The sequence below is a fragment of the Zea mays genome, chromosome 7 (genome assembly GCF_902167145.1).
Source record: "Zea mays cultivar B73 chromosome 7, Zm-B73-REFERENCE-NAM-5.0, whole genome shotgun sequence".
NCBI classification, from domain to species: Eukaryota; Viridiplantae; Streptophyta; class Magnoliopsida; order Poales; family Poaceae; genus Zea; species Zea mays.
This window is the reverse complement of record NC_050102.1, coordinates 120263716-120275560: the sequence shown is the minus strand read 5'-3', so window position 1 is coordinate 120275560 and position 11845 is coordinate 120263716. Positions and strand designations below refer to the sequence as shown.

Sequence of the window (11845 nt, the reverse complement as noted above, 5' to 3'; positions counted from 1 at the left end):
CTACAAGAGTTAAAACATAGGCTGACTAAACAAGATATTCTTGGTAAGGTCCGAGCCTACGTCTATGTCGTGGAGTTTCAGAAACGGGGTTTGCCGCATGCCCATTTTCTACTCATAATGCAGAGGAAGTACAAGCTCACATGTCCTGAGGAGTATGACCTTTTGATCTCAGCCGAGATCCCAAGCAACAAGTACCCTGAACTACGAAAGATGGTTATCAAGCATATGATGCATGGCCCGTGTGGGACGCTAAACCCTAACTGCCCTTGCACTAAGGGTCGTAAATCGTGCAAGAATCATTACCCTCGGCCTTTCAGTGACACAACCTTGCAAGGGAAGGATTCATACCCTATTTACAGACGTCGTGACGATGAACGTAAAGAAAAGGTCCGAGGGTGCGAACTGGACAATAGATGGGTTGTCCCTTATAACCCATACCTCCTTCGTCTCTTCAACTGTCACATCAATGTCGAGGCATGTGGGAGCATCAAGGCTGTTAAATACCTGTTCAAGTACATATACAAAGGCCATGATCGTGCGTCTGTTGTTATGAGAGATGCGAGCAAGGCAGACGATGATGTTGATGAGATCAAGCAGTATAGAGATGCAAGGTGGGTGACTCCTCCGGAAGCCTTGTGGAGGATATACGGCTTTGAGCTTAGTCAGATATCTCCACCTGTGATGCAGCTGCAACTCCATCTTCCAAACATGCACATGGTGGCGTTTCACGAGCGGCAAATGGTCGAGCGAGTCGTCAACCGTCCAGGTGTTGATAGGTCGATGCTCACAGCATATTTTGAGGCTAATAGGCTACACGAGGAGGCTCGTGGCATCCTATATCGTGACTTCCCTGAGTGGTACACTTGGCAGAGTGGTAAGGGAAAAGTATGGCAACAGAGGAAACGAGATACAGGTGGACAAGTCGGTAGGATAGTCTCTGCTCATCCGGCCGAGGGGGAGCGCTACTATCTTCGTGTTCTCCTAAACCACGTGACTGGCGCCGCCTCCTATGTGGATCTAAGGACAGTTGATGGTGTCACCCTACCGACTTTTCGTGAGGCAGCAGAGAGAAGGGGACTGCTTGAGTCGGACAACACACTGGATGAGTGTCTCACTGAACGTGCTCTTTTCCAGATGCCATCGGCGCTGCGACGGCTTTTTGCCACAATACTGGTTTACTGTGAGCCAAGCGATGTGGCTGTACTCTGGCAGAAACACAAAGATTCTATGTCCGAGGACTATCAACACAAGAGTCAGAACAAAACTCATGTTGAGCAGATGGTATTGATTGATATTAGGAACATGCTGCAGTCAATGGGAAAGGACATAAAGACATTCCCTCTACCTCCTATGATCGACGCGTATGACGATGCTATTGGTACTGCTCGGGAGGTTTACGAGGAGGAAAGTATCCAACCGACAGTGGAAGATGTGGCTCTTAAAGACTCTCTTAACGAGGAACAGAGGGCCGCCTATGATAAGATTATGTCTGCCGTTGACACCGATCAGGGCGGATTATTCTTTGTGGATGGACCTGGTGGCACCAGGAAGACTTATCTATACAGAGTGCTGCTCGTGACGCTACGCAACCAGGGCAAGATTGCAGTGGCAACAGCTACATCTGGCGTTGCGGCTTCCATAATGCCTGGAGGAATAACCGCCCATTCACGCTTCAAGATACCACTCACTATTGACGATGGCGCTGTATGTAGCTTCACGAAGCAGAGTGGAACAACAGAGTTGCTACGGAAAGCATCTCTCATTATCTGGGACGAGGCTTCTATGACTAAGAGACAAGCCGTGGAGGCACTGGACAATAGCATGCGCGATATAATGGGTCGCCCCGCACTGCCATTTGGTGGTAAAACCATTGTCTTCGGTGGAGATTTCAGACAAGTCTTGCCTGTTGTTCGTAAAGGGTCAAGGGCTCAAGTGGTCGCATCTTCTCTACGGATGTCTTACCTATGGGAGTCCATGTCCCACTTAAAGCTTGTTAGCAACATGAGAGCAAAAAACGACCCTTGGTTTGCGGAGTTTTTGCTGCGCGTAGGCGGTGGAACTGAGGAAACAAATAGTGACGGCGACATTCGTCTTCCTGATGATGTGTGTGTGCCTTACAGTGGGAGTGACAACGATCTTGACAACCTAATAGACTTTGCTTTCCCAAATCTCAACGAAAATATGTCTGATTCTACCTACATCACTTCAAGGGCAATACTGTCAACACGGAACGACTGGGTTGATATGATAAATGTTAAGATGATTGATCGTTTTCAAGGGGAGCATATGGTGTACCATAGTTTCGATAGCGCCATGGATGATCCCCACAACTACTACCCACCCGAGTTCCTAAACACATTGACGCCTAATGGGCTACCACCTCATGTTTTGAAGCTCAAGATTGGATGTCCTGTTATATTGCTCCGGAATATAGACCCTGCAAATGGACTTTGCAATGGCACCAGGCTGGTCGTTCGTGGCTTCCAAAGAAATAGCATTGACGCAGAGATTGTACTGGGTCAACACGTTGGAAAACGGATTTTCCTACCGCGTATACCGCTGTGTCCCTCCGATGAAGAGATGTTCCCTTTCCAATTCAAAAGAAAGCAGTTTCCTGTACGGCTTAGCTTTGCAATGACGGTTAACAAAGCACAGGGTCAGACTATTCCCAATGTTGGTGTATACTTGCCTGAACCAGTGTTCTCTCATGGCCAACTATATGTTGCTCTATCTAGAGCGACAGCCCGATCGAACATAAAGATTCTTGTCATCCCAGCTGTCGATGGGAGGAAAAAGTCAAGGAAGGGTGTAAAGAAAACCCCCACCGTAGATTGTGGAACATATACCAAGAACATCGTCTACAAAGAGGTCCTAACAAATTAGACCCATGGTAAGAGTTGCATGTTCAACTAACAAACTAATAGGATGATGTTTCTCTTATGTTTGATTGGTCTGGTGTATTATCAAGTCATGTTTGCATGCTACAATTTTTTTATTAGAGCCGCACATGTTTGTGTATTATTAGAGCATGCATACTATCTTAAAGTATTGTTGAGTTTTGGATCATTTGTGAAATTAGCAATATTAATTTTTATGCATGTAACAATTTGTTTTGAATGTAGGTTTTTGTCCCGCGAGAATGGAATCTCTATTTGTAGGCTTGTCTCATAACAAGCCAAAAAAATCGGTGGCAACCACAATAGTTCGAGAAGGTATTATAATTTTCATAGTTTTGTATGGATCAATTTGTATTTTTTGTAATAACTAATTTTAGTTTTATATCATGACTGGTTGCTCCTAGACTATATTTGCACGCAAGGTGATCTTGCTCTCATCGATTTTATCAAGGAAATCCCTTGTGAACCAAGGGTAGAAGTCGTTCTTATTGATGATGCCTTTGTTGAAAGGAAGTGGATGGAGTGTCTATTTCAGCCGAGCGCATATTTAGGTGACGAGGTAATCCATGCTTAGTTTTTATATTTGGCGACGTTGTTATGTGTAAGTTTTTTTACTCATCCAGGTATTTTTAACCACAACTTACACACTTGCAGGTTATAGACTGTTACATAAATTTGATAAAAGCTCAAAAGCATCTAAAGTGCCGATCTGGAGGTCGCGTTCACATAGAAAATGCTTTCCAGTTCAATTTCCTGAAGCGAGATGGTGATCTTGAAATTAAAACAGAGGAGCTATATCCAATTAAAGACATGGCACACATATGTAGCGCTGAACGAAGGGTGTTACTTTACCTAGACCATGACATGGTACATATGAGTTTGCAATCTGAACAGTTAGTGTTTATATATGTATTTTATTCTTATGCAAGTATTTTTAACTGCTTTGTAGGTGTTTATTCCGATAAACATCCGAGAGACGCACTGGTACCTTGCCGTGATTCATGCAAGAAATATGGAGATACAAGTGCTCGATTCACTTGGTACTTCGCAAGACCGCAAAGACCTCACTGACTCTGTGAGTATGCACAAACTAAACAATTATGAATTCAATATTGACTTATCTCAATCTCTAATTTTGTTTTACAATATATAAAGATTAAAGGACTGCAAAGACAAATTGATATGATATCTCAACGCAAGGAGTTAAAAGACCACAGGTGGCCAGACCTCCAAGTTGCTTCTTGGCCGCTCAGAGAAATAGACATGGGATATGCAAAGCAGACAGATAGGTACACCCTAAAATCTTCTTTACCAATTTCTTCATTCATACTAATCTTTATGTTGGTATTAATGTATATTGTAGCTCTTCATGTGGCCTCTTTCTTTTGAACTATATCGAATACTGGACAGGGGATGAACTGTCTGACAGTTTTACCCAGGTATATTGTTACTACTACGACATATATGCACATCTACAGTCAGTGTTACATATATAATGCTAAATATTTTTTTCTTATTTGTAGGATGACATGTCACACTTTAGGAAAAAAATGGCTGCTATATTACTATCTTCAGACCTGAATAAGAGAAGAGGGTGTCTGTTATACAAAAATGAAAAAGAAATTGACTCTGGAAGCCCATCAGATGTTGAGATATTAGAAAACCCAACAGATTCTAATAAGAGGAAACTACTCCACATGCTTGATGATAGCGAAGTAGTGTTTGAAGATGAGGAAGGCCCTATTACTCAAGCAGACTTGCAAAGGTGGTTTGTTGATGATTGGGATAAAAGAGCTCCTATAAAAGTCTCTACCGATGGGTGCACCAATGACTTTCTAATGGTTGGTCTTTCCACAAAGGATATGCCAGTGACCAAAGCCGATTCAATAGATGTTTTATGTGATTATATCATGGCAATAGAAGACGATACGACACTAGAGTAAGTGCTCATTGATTTATTTATTTTATGTATATCGACTATTTAGATTCTTGATATAGACTTTCGTCATGCTACATTACAGGAGAACATGGGTGCGAAGTTTCAATCCTTTTAAGATAGAAATATCTGTCAAAGACCTGCAAAACATATTAACGACAACTCAAGATATGATTCTAAGATGTTTTGACATGGCTGTTCGGCTGCTTGCCAATAAAGAGTCACGTAGGCCGAAAGAAGAAATCATAAATAATAGAAAGCATTATATGGACATGCGTTTTTGGGTAAGTTTGTTTCCAATCATTAATGTATTAATATATAGTATCTACATCTAATCATCATGTGGACATGTATATATACTGTCCAGAGAATGGTTGGTTTTGGTAAACTTCCAAAGTACCATCAGGATCCTACAACAGAAGAGTTAGCCAAAACACTCGATTGTTGGCCATCAATGAATTATTATATCACGGGTTGTAGATATGTAAGTATGTGTTCATTTCGAATGTATTTATAAAGGACACTTCTGTTGTAGGATCCTAATGATTGATATTTTGCAGGTTCTCATGCCATGGAAATTCAATGAATGTCACGCCCTTTTCGTAATAGATCATGTTAAAAAGCATGTGACTTTTATCGATTTTACACCGACTCAAGATTGGTGTAAACACATGCCATACAAGAGGTTCGCGGAAGCGATTATCATGGCCTCAAAAAAATATAAGATTGCTTACAGCAAGAAACGTTCTGGATGGGCGGAGGATATCTTTAAGTGGGAACATACAATTCAGACTGGTGTTCCAATTGACTTAAGAGGGTATTTTCTTCGTACCACCTTCTCAGCAGTTTAAATTTTTTCTATGATAATCATTGTATAAAACATAGTTGCCCAAATATTATTCTATAGGTTTAATACCAGCTACCTTGTTCTACAAGCTATGGCCATGTGGGGGAATGACAGACGACTGAAATTTGTTGGGGTGAGTGTAGTATGTTCGTTTTATGTTCAAAACTTACATTCTAGCTATCTCGTTCTACAAGATAATATGTTTTGTTCTCTTATCTCTTTGTCTGTAGGATGCAAAGACTCTTCGAAGAAACTTTGTGATTGATCTTTTAAGTTATGAGGACAATTCGTGCCGATATGCCATCCCTGCAAACATACAACAAAGACTTATCGATATCGCTAAAAAAGAGTAGTTGATTAGTGTACAAATTGTCGACACATTTGTCTGTAATTAAAAATTCTAAATCAACTTTTTAGAAATAATTTATGTGATATTGTTAATGTTTTCCACACGTATTTTGCATATTATAGTCATTGTCTTGGTTGAGTACTTAAAGTTATTATAATCTGCAGTCATATTTCATGCAAATCGATGACACACTAAACAAATTAACAACAGTAAGTTGGTGCAGCTGATTCGAAGCTTTAAAGCATCACAATAGACGAGCAAAGCCTGCCCTTATGTTGCTGCTCGCATGGCTATTGTTTAAATTCTAATGCTGTAAGAAAACCTTTTGGATTTAGCTGTGTTCACATTGTATTTTTTTCAACACCTATTCAGCTGAGAGAGTACATTGATAATACGGAAGATTATATTAATATCCAGGTAATGTTGCCCCAAATTGATGCATACTGCCTTTTATGTTTCGACCAATCAGTTTCTAAATACACTTTATTTTTTTCTTTTGCTGTGCAGCTTGATAACCACCGTAATCAGTTGATACAGGTATAATCTATAATAAACTGGACCTCATCGTGTTACTCTTTGCTAGAGTAGAAATTTCAGTGTCACATTGATTTTAGACGGGTGTCAATTTTAGTCGTTTGATGTGTAATCAGTTGGTGCTGAATGTGCATTCCATATCATATCACTCAAGAATATTTGCACTCTTTTAGAATAAACATATTCATTTTTCGTTTGGTCCCTGCAGGTAGAGTTATTCTTGAGTTCTGGGACCGTCTACCTGTCACTGTACTCATTGGTTGCTGGAGTCTTTGGTATGAATATTCCATATACCTGGAATGACGGCCATGGATATATCTTCAAATGGGTAAGTGTCTACTCGCAATACGACACATATAATGATGTGTTGCTTAGTGTAACTTGTTCTCCCGTGACAGATGGTTCTTGTATCAGGGCTTTTTTTGCCTTTGTGTTTGTCTCCATTGTTGCGTATGCGAGACACAAGGGTCCCGTGACAGATGGCCTGCATCGCAAAGATTCCGATGTATTGTACCATTTATTTGTTGTACACTTGGTACTGATATATATTATGTGAACTGCCATGTTAACATGTAAAGACTGATTTTCTGATATGTATTATGTTATCCATGGTACTGATATATATTATGTTATGTCATTCATGTTCATTCCAATATACCCATAGGCCTAGCAGAAGCTGGATTGATTTCTACCAAGCTTTCAAGATCTGATATGAATATCCCAGAAGATGTTCATGACAATCATATCTTGTTATCCCCTGAGAGGTGATGATATTTCAATTGTATGTGCCTCTCTCATACGCTCTATCAAACTCCTAATCAGTTGTCTTCCCTTCAGTCCTTTGTCACGTCAAGACCTTGTGAGTTGGAAAATGGCCCTGGATAAGAGACAACTGCCTGAAGTTGACAGAAATGTAAGAAATAGAAATTATTTTTTTTCATCTAAAATTTTATGATTTCTATCTTGACATCAGCTGTCTATGCTTACATCAATGTGCTCTCTCTCTCTCTCTGGGCAGTGTTTGTTCAAACTATCTGGCTACATAGACATCGATAAGATAAACACAGCTGCCTGGCCAGCTTTGGCTGCAGACTTGGATGCTGGAGACCAGAGCATTACAGCTCTTGCCTTCGGTAAGCTCTTTGTATAATTGATCTTCCTGGTGTGGATTCAGAGTCATCGCTAAAGCTCTTCTCTTGAAGGTTTCACAAGACTTTTCCAACCGAACAAACCTGTGACAAAGGGACAAGCTGCGCTAGCATTTTCAGCTGGTGATTCTGGCGAAGTGGTTCTGGAGGAGCTTGCCCGTATCGAGGCAGAGAAAATAGCTGAAGCAGCTGTAAATGCACATGCTGCATTGGTTGCTCAGGTCGAGAAAGATCTTAATGCAAGTTTGAAACGGAGCTTAAGGAGGAAAGAGAAAGGGTAGAGACCCTTGAAAAAGTAGCTGAAGAAGCTAGGTGGAGCTAGATAGGTTGAGGGCAGAAAGAGAGGAAGAGAAGAACATTCTGGTCAGGGCAGAGCTGCTGTTGAGTCTGAAATGGAAGTTCTGTTGAAGTTGAGGAGTGAGGTTGAGGAACACCCGCAGAACGTACTGAGCAAGAAGGTGGAGGTGTCGTTCGAGAAGAGTAGGATTGAGAAACTCCAAAAGGAAATTGAGACGCACATACTATCGGATCTGAAGCTCATAATCCACAGGGTGAAGGTGTCGACCACACCGGACGGAAGAGTTGTGGACCTCTTCTTTATCACTGATGGCATGTAAGCGAGCAACCATTTGGTAACTGTTCTGTTCTTCCCCGAGGCATTAGCTATAGCTTCACAAATATGACTGCTCAGCTCATGTTTATCTCTCTGAAGGGAATTGCTGCACAGAAAGGAGAGGCAAGATGAGACCTGCTCGGCGCTAACTGCAACCCTGGGCCCGTCCATCAGCTGCGAGGTCGTACCAGCAGAAGGGTTCCAGCAGGGGTTCTCTTCCCTCCCGCCGGAGATCGCCGAGGAACTGTTCAGGGCGGAGCTAGCTGACACTGACAGCGAGGTCTGCTCGAGCCCGCTCAGCGCGGAGCTGAGGAAGGTCCGGACAACGGCCACTGTCAACTTCGACAACTCCCTGAGCCCCGCGCACACGCTGGTCCAGATCGTCTGCGTTTACCAGAAGGTGCTCATTTACGATATCTTGAGGACGATGAAGGACTGCAACATCCAGGTATCTCATCTGGACCATCGCTGGACCATCGCTGGACCAGAAGGGGCTCATTTACGATATGATCTGTATATATTTTACGGCCGGTTCTTTTTGGTGCGCCGTTTCAGATATTTTACGGCCGGTTCAGATCAGACAAGAAAGGGTCAGCCAGCAAAGGTTCATCAGGTTGCCGTGAGGTGGATTTTTTCGTGAAGCAAGTAGACGGAAGAAGGTGACTGATCCTACGAAACAGGACGCGCTGCGGTCACGCCTGAGGTCCGAGACGCTCCATCCGCTCAGGGTCATGGTCGTCGGCTGTGGACCCGACACGGAGCTCCTCGTCGCCAACCGTCGTTCGAGAAGAGTAGGATTGAGAAACTCCAAAAGGAAATTGAGAGTGATAACTCGGCTGTTGTGCAACTTCAGTATGAGCTAGCTGAAGTGGAGAGGAAGGCGTTATCTATGGCAAGGTAAGAAGAATTCTTGACATCTGAGATTTGATCATTTTGTGCATATTATTTCATTGTGCATGATGTTATTGTGCTCTTTAACTTAACCAGGGCTTGGGCAGAGGAGGAAGCCAAAAAGGCCCGGGAGCATGCACGCGCCCTTGAGGAGGCCCGGAACCAATGGGAGCGTCAAGGAATCAGAGTTGTTGTCGAAGGAGAATTGAAGGATGACGCCTCAGCTGGGGTGACATGGGCTAACGCTGGCAAAGAACACGCAGTTGACGAGTCTATCAACCGGGCGGAAGCTCTGCTGGAATCTCAAGACAATGTCTGGTGAGATGGAGGTGCGGTCTCGGGGTGCGGTCTCGAGGTGCGGTCTAGAGTTCAAACCCAACAGAAACCATGAAACAAGTAGTTGCATTGTTACTTGTGTCCTTTTGAGTGATCCGGACGTTTTCCTGCTTGCTTGGTTAATGATGACAATATGTCTTGCATGGTTTCTTATGGCAAGAAATTTCCGATTTTGACCATTATTTACAGCAGCAACATAGCTGATGAAAGGAACTAATAGATGATGGATGCTTCGGGCATGTAGTCTGTGAGGTGTTGTCATTTGCATGCAGAGTAGCGTTTACTGTGTCTCTTGCAGTGTACTGTTGTCGAGAACATGGATAACTTGGAGGCGAAAAGGGATGAAGTCTGAATAACAGGAAAATAATGGAATTCAGTTGGGAAGTTTTGTCCTTATGCCTTCACTAATTGAGTAGGTTCCAACGCGAGTAGAACTCGACTAGGTGAGTGCTCATACGTTGCAACGGGGACATATAATATCACGGTAATTTATGTATTATATGTCTCCGTTGCAACGCACGGGCACTCACCTAGTGTAACTAATAAATGTGTTTAATTTTTTAGGTGTTTGTATGTTTCTGTAGATTTAATAATTAAGCTGAAGATGTCCAATTCTAAACCAGACAAACAACTTATAATTTGTTATTCAGCACGTGGCAAGTTTGTTGAAATGACGTCTCCTGCAAAAAAAAAAAAGACAAGAAAAAGAAACTGACGTCATGGAACCTACGTAGCTATGCACAAGTTCGGATGTTCTCATAGTGGCGTTCCAACTCCTGAAAGCGTAGAGTTAAAATTATGAGAATTATTGGCCTCAGAATATGACCTCAACGAGTTGTCAGCATGCGCTTGATTTGTGATTAACCGGTAAAAGCCATAAAAGAAGACGTACTGATTCTAAATATCTAGTCAAGCGTACGTGTCGACAATGACGGGATGGAATAGTATTAGTGACTTCGAAACCCGAAAGTACAAATCTTTATGTTAGGGTTACCGAACGTACAAAGATTTATAAGAAAAAACGTGGAAAAAGGAATCCAAACCACCTAACATATATACGGAGTCAAGCTTGAACATTTAGTATCCAAATCCAAACATGTGTTCCCTTGGCCATATTTAATTGAGTTATGGCTTTTATCACGAAGGCCCTAAAAAAGATGTTGTGAGCCATACAAAAAGCTAAAAATCGTTCGGTTAGAGCGAAACTGTTGTCTATAGCTATCGGACACAGCTGTTTTGCCAAGTGTATGAAGCACTCAACAGGCTAGAAAACACTCGGTGAAGTGACACTCGGCAAAGAAGTCTCGGTAAACTGTATATCGACAACGACTTCTTTGTCGAGTACTTTTTGTTGGTCACTCGACAAAAAAAGTCACCGTCATGCCGCCAGATGACGACGACGAAGACTTTACCGAGTGTCTACTGTACCGACACTCGGCAAAGAAGCTCCCCGTGGGCCCTTTTTGCCAGTTTCTTTGTCGAGTGTATTAGAAGGCACTCGGTAAAGACTTTGTCTTTACCGAGTGCCAGCTGGACAAGATCTCGGCAACGGGAGCACAAGTGTGTCCCTTTGCCAGATCCTTTGCCGAGTGCATCAGAAGGCACTCGGCAAAGATTGCTTCTTTGCCGAGTGTCCTGGCCACATCACTTGACAAAGAAGCTTTACCGATTCAAATGTGTGTCTTCTATGCCGAGTGCTACGGTCATGGCACTGGGCAATATACCTCTTTGCCGAGTGTTACACTCGGCAATGCATTGGACATCTGTCGGAGAGGAAATCTCCGGCCGGGTGGCGGAGTGCACCCGCCCTAAATCCTAAGATGAGGAGGGGCCTAAGCGTTTTGCTTGTTGTGAGATTTGGGAGTGAACACACAGGAACACGCAAGAGTTTAGAGTGGTTCGGGCTGACGGAGCGTAATACCCTACTCCACTGTGTGTTGTATTGCTTCGTGAGCTTGAGTTGTGTCTTGGATGACTTGGGTCTATCCTTTTTTTGGAGCCCCCTTGTAACGTTGCATGCCTCCCCTTTTATAGCTCAAGGGGGCACGTACAAGGATACTAAGCCCTGACATGTGGGCCCAGTGGCATAACGGATGTAATACTTGGAGCGACTACTGTCCGTCCCTAGCGTAATCTTTCTTGCGCCCTGATATCCGCGATCTGCGTAGCATTGGCGTGCAGGGGAAGCTTCCCTGGCAACGTACGTGTGATGATGGATGAGCACAGTGCACCTCGCAGTGCGGGCGTACTATTTGGCAGTGGACAGGCCCACCGCCTGTAGGATCGTCTGGACG

At 43.0% G+C, this 11845-nt stretch overlaps 2 protein-coding genes, 1 long non-coding RNA gene and 2 pseudogenes across 4 annotated transcripts; all 5 read left to right on the top strand.

Annotated features, from left to right (window-relative positions):
• The first annotated feature begins 3133 nt into the window (after window positions 1-3133).
• Window positions 3134-4736, top strand: LOC118473031 (putative ubiquitin-like-specific protease 1B). The gene is made up of 8 exons (XM_035961241.1): window positions 3134-3212; window positions 3302-3456; window positions 3552-3764; window positions 3847-3972; window positions 4053-4186; window positions 4261-4336; window positions 4421-4612; window positions 4704-4736. Exons 1-8 carry the CDS (start codon window positions 3140-3142, stop codon window positions 4734-4736), a joined length of 1002 nt encoding a protein of 333 aa, XP_035817134.1. The 5' UTR covers window positions 3134-3139.
• Window positions 4737-4749: 13 nt separating this feature from the next.
• On the top strand, window positions 4750-5232 carry LOC118472960 (uncharacterized). The gene is made up of 3 exons (XR_004851507.1): window positions 4750-4836; window positions 4919-5117; window positions 5201-5232. It is a non-coding gene; the product is annotated as an uncharacterized lncRNA (long non-coding RNA).
• Window positions 5233-6315: 1083 nt separating this feature from the next.
• On the top strand, window positions 6316-8186 carry LOC103634123 (uncharacterized). Its single transcript, XM_020541647.2, has 8 exons — window positions 6316-6324; window positions 6402-6446; window positions 6537-6566; window positions 6772-6838; window positions 7228-7327; window positions 7401-7476; window positions 7582-7696; window positions 7766-8186. The coding sequence occupies exons 1-8, from the start codon at window positions 6316-6318 to the stop codon at window positions 7990-7992; spliced, it is 669 nt and encodes a 222-aa protein (XP_020397236.1). The 3' UTR covers window positions 7993-8186.
• LOC109939312 (ACT superfamily protein pseudogene) lies at window positions 8220-9111 on the top strand (annotated as a pseudogene).
• Window positions 9115-9417, top strand: LOC109939318 (uncharacterized; annotated as a pseudogene). The gene is made up of 2 exons (XR_002263501.2): window positions 9115-9221; window positions 9312-9417. The product of XR_002263501.2 is annotated as an uncharacterized protein (transcript).
• The last annotated feature ends 2428 nt before the right edge of the window (window positions 9418-11845 follow it).

What these genes read in the sequence shown, in the direction of transcription:
- LOC103634123 (XM_020541647.2), top strand. An exon ending in AAGATTATATTAATATCCAG is followed by an intron (nt 6,447 to 6,536) that starts GTAATGTTGCCC and finishes TTTGCTGTGCAG; the next exon opens with CTTGATAACCACCGTAATCA. An exon ending in ACCGTAATCAGTTGATACAG is followed by an intron (nt 6,567 to 6,771) that starts GTATAATCTATA and finishes TGGTCCCTGCAG; the next exon opens with GTAGAGTTATTCTTGAGTTC.
- LOC118473031 (XM_035961241.1), top strand. Translation starts at nt 3,140, where the DNA reads ATGGAATCTCTATTTGTAGGCTTGTCTCATAACAAGCCAAAAAAATCG. An exon ending in TATGCAAAGCAGACAGATAG is followed by an intron (nt 4,187 to 4,260) that starts GTACACCCTAAA and finishes TGTATATTGTAG; the next exon opens with CTCTTCATGTGGCCTCTTTC. An exon ending in ACATGCTTGATGATAGCGAA is followed by an intron (nt 4,613 to 4,703) that starts GTAGTGTTTGAA and finishes CTCCTATAAAAG; the next exon opens with TCTCTACCGATGGGTGCACC.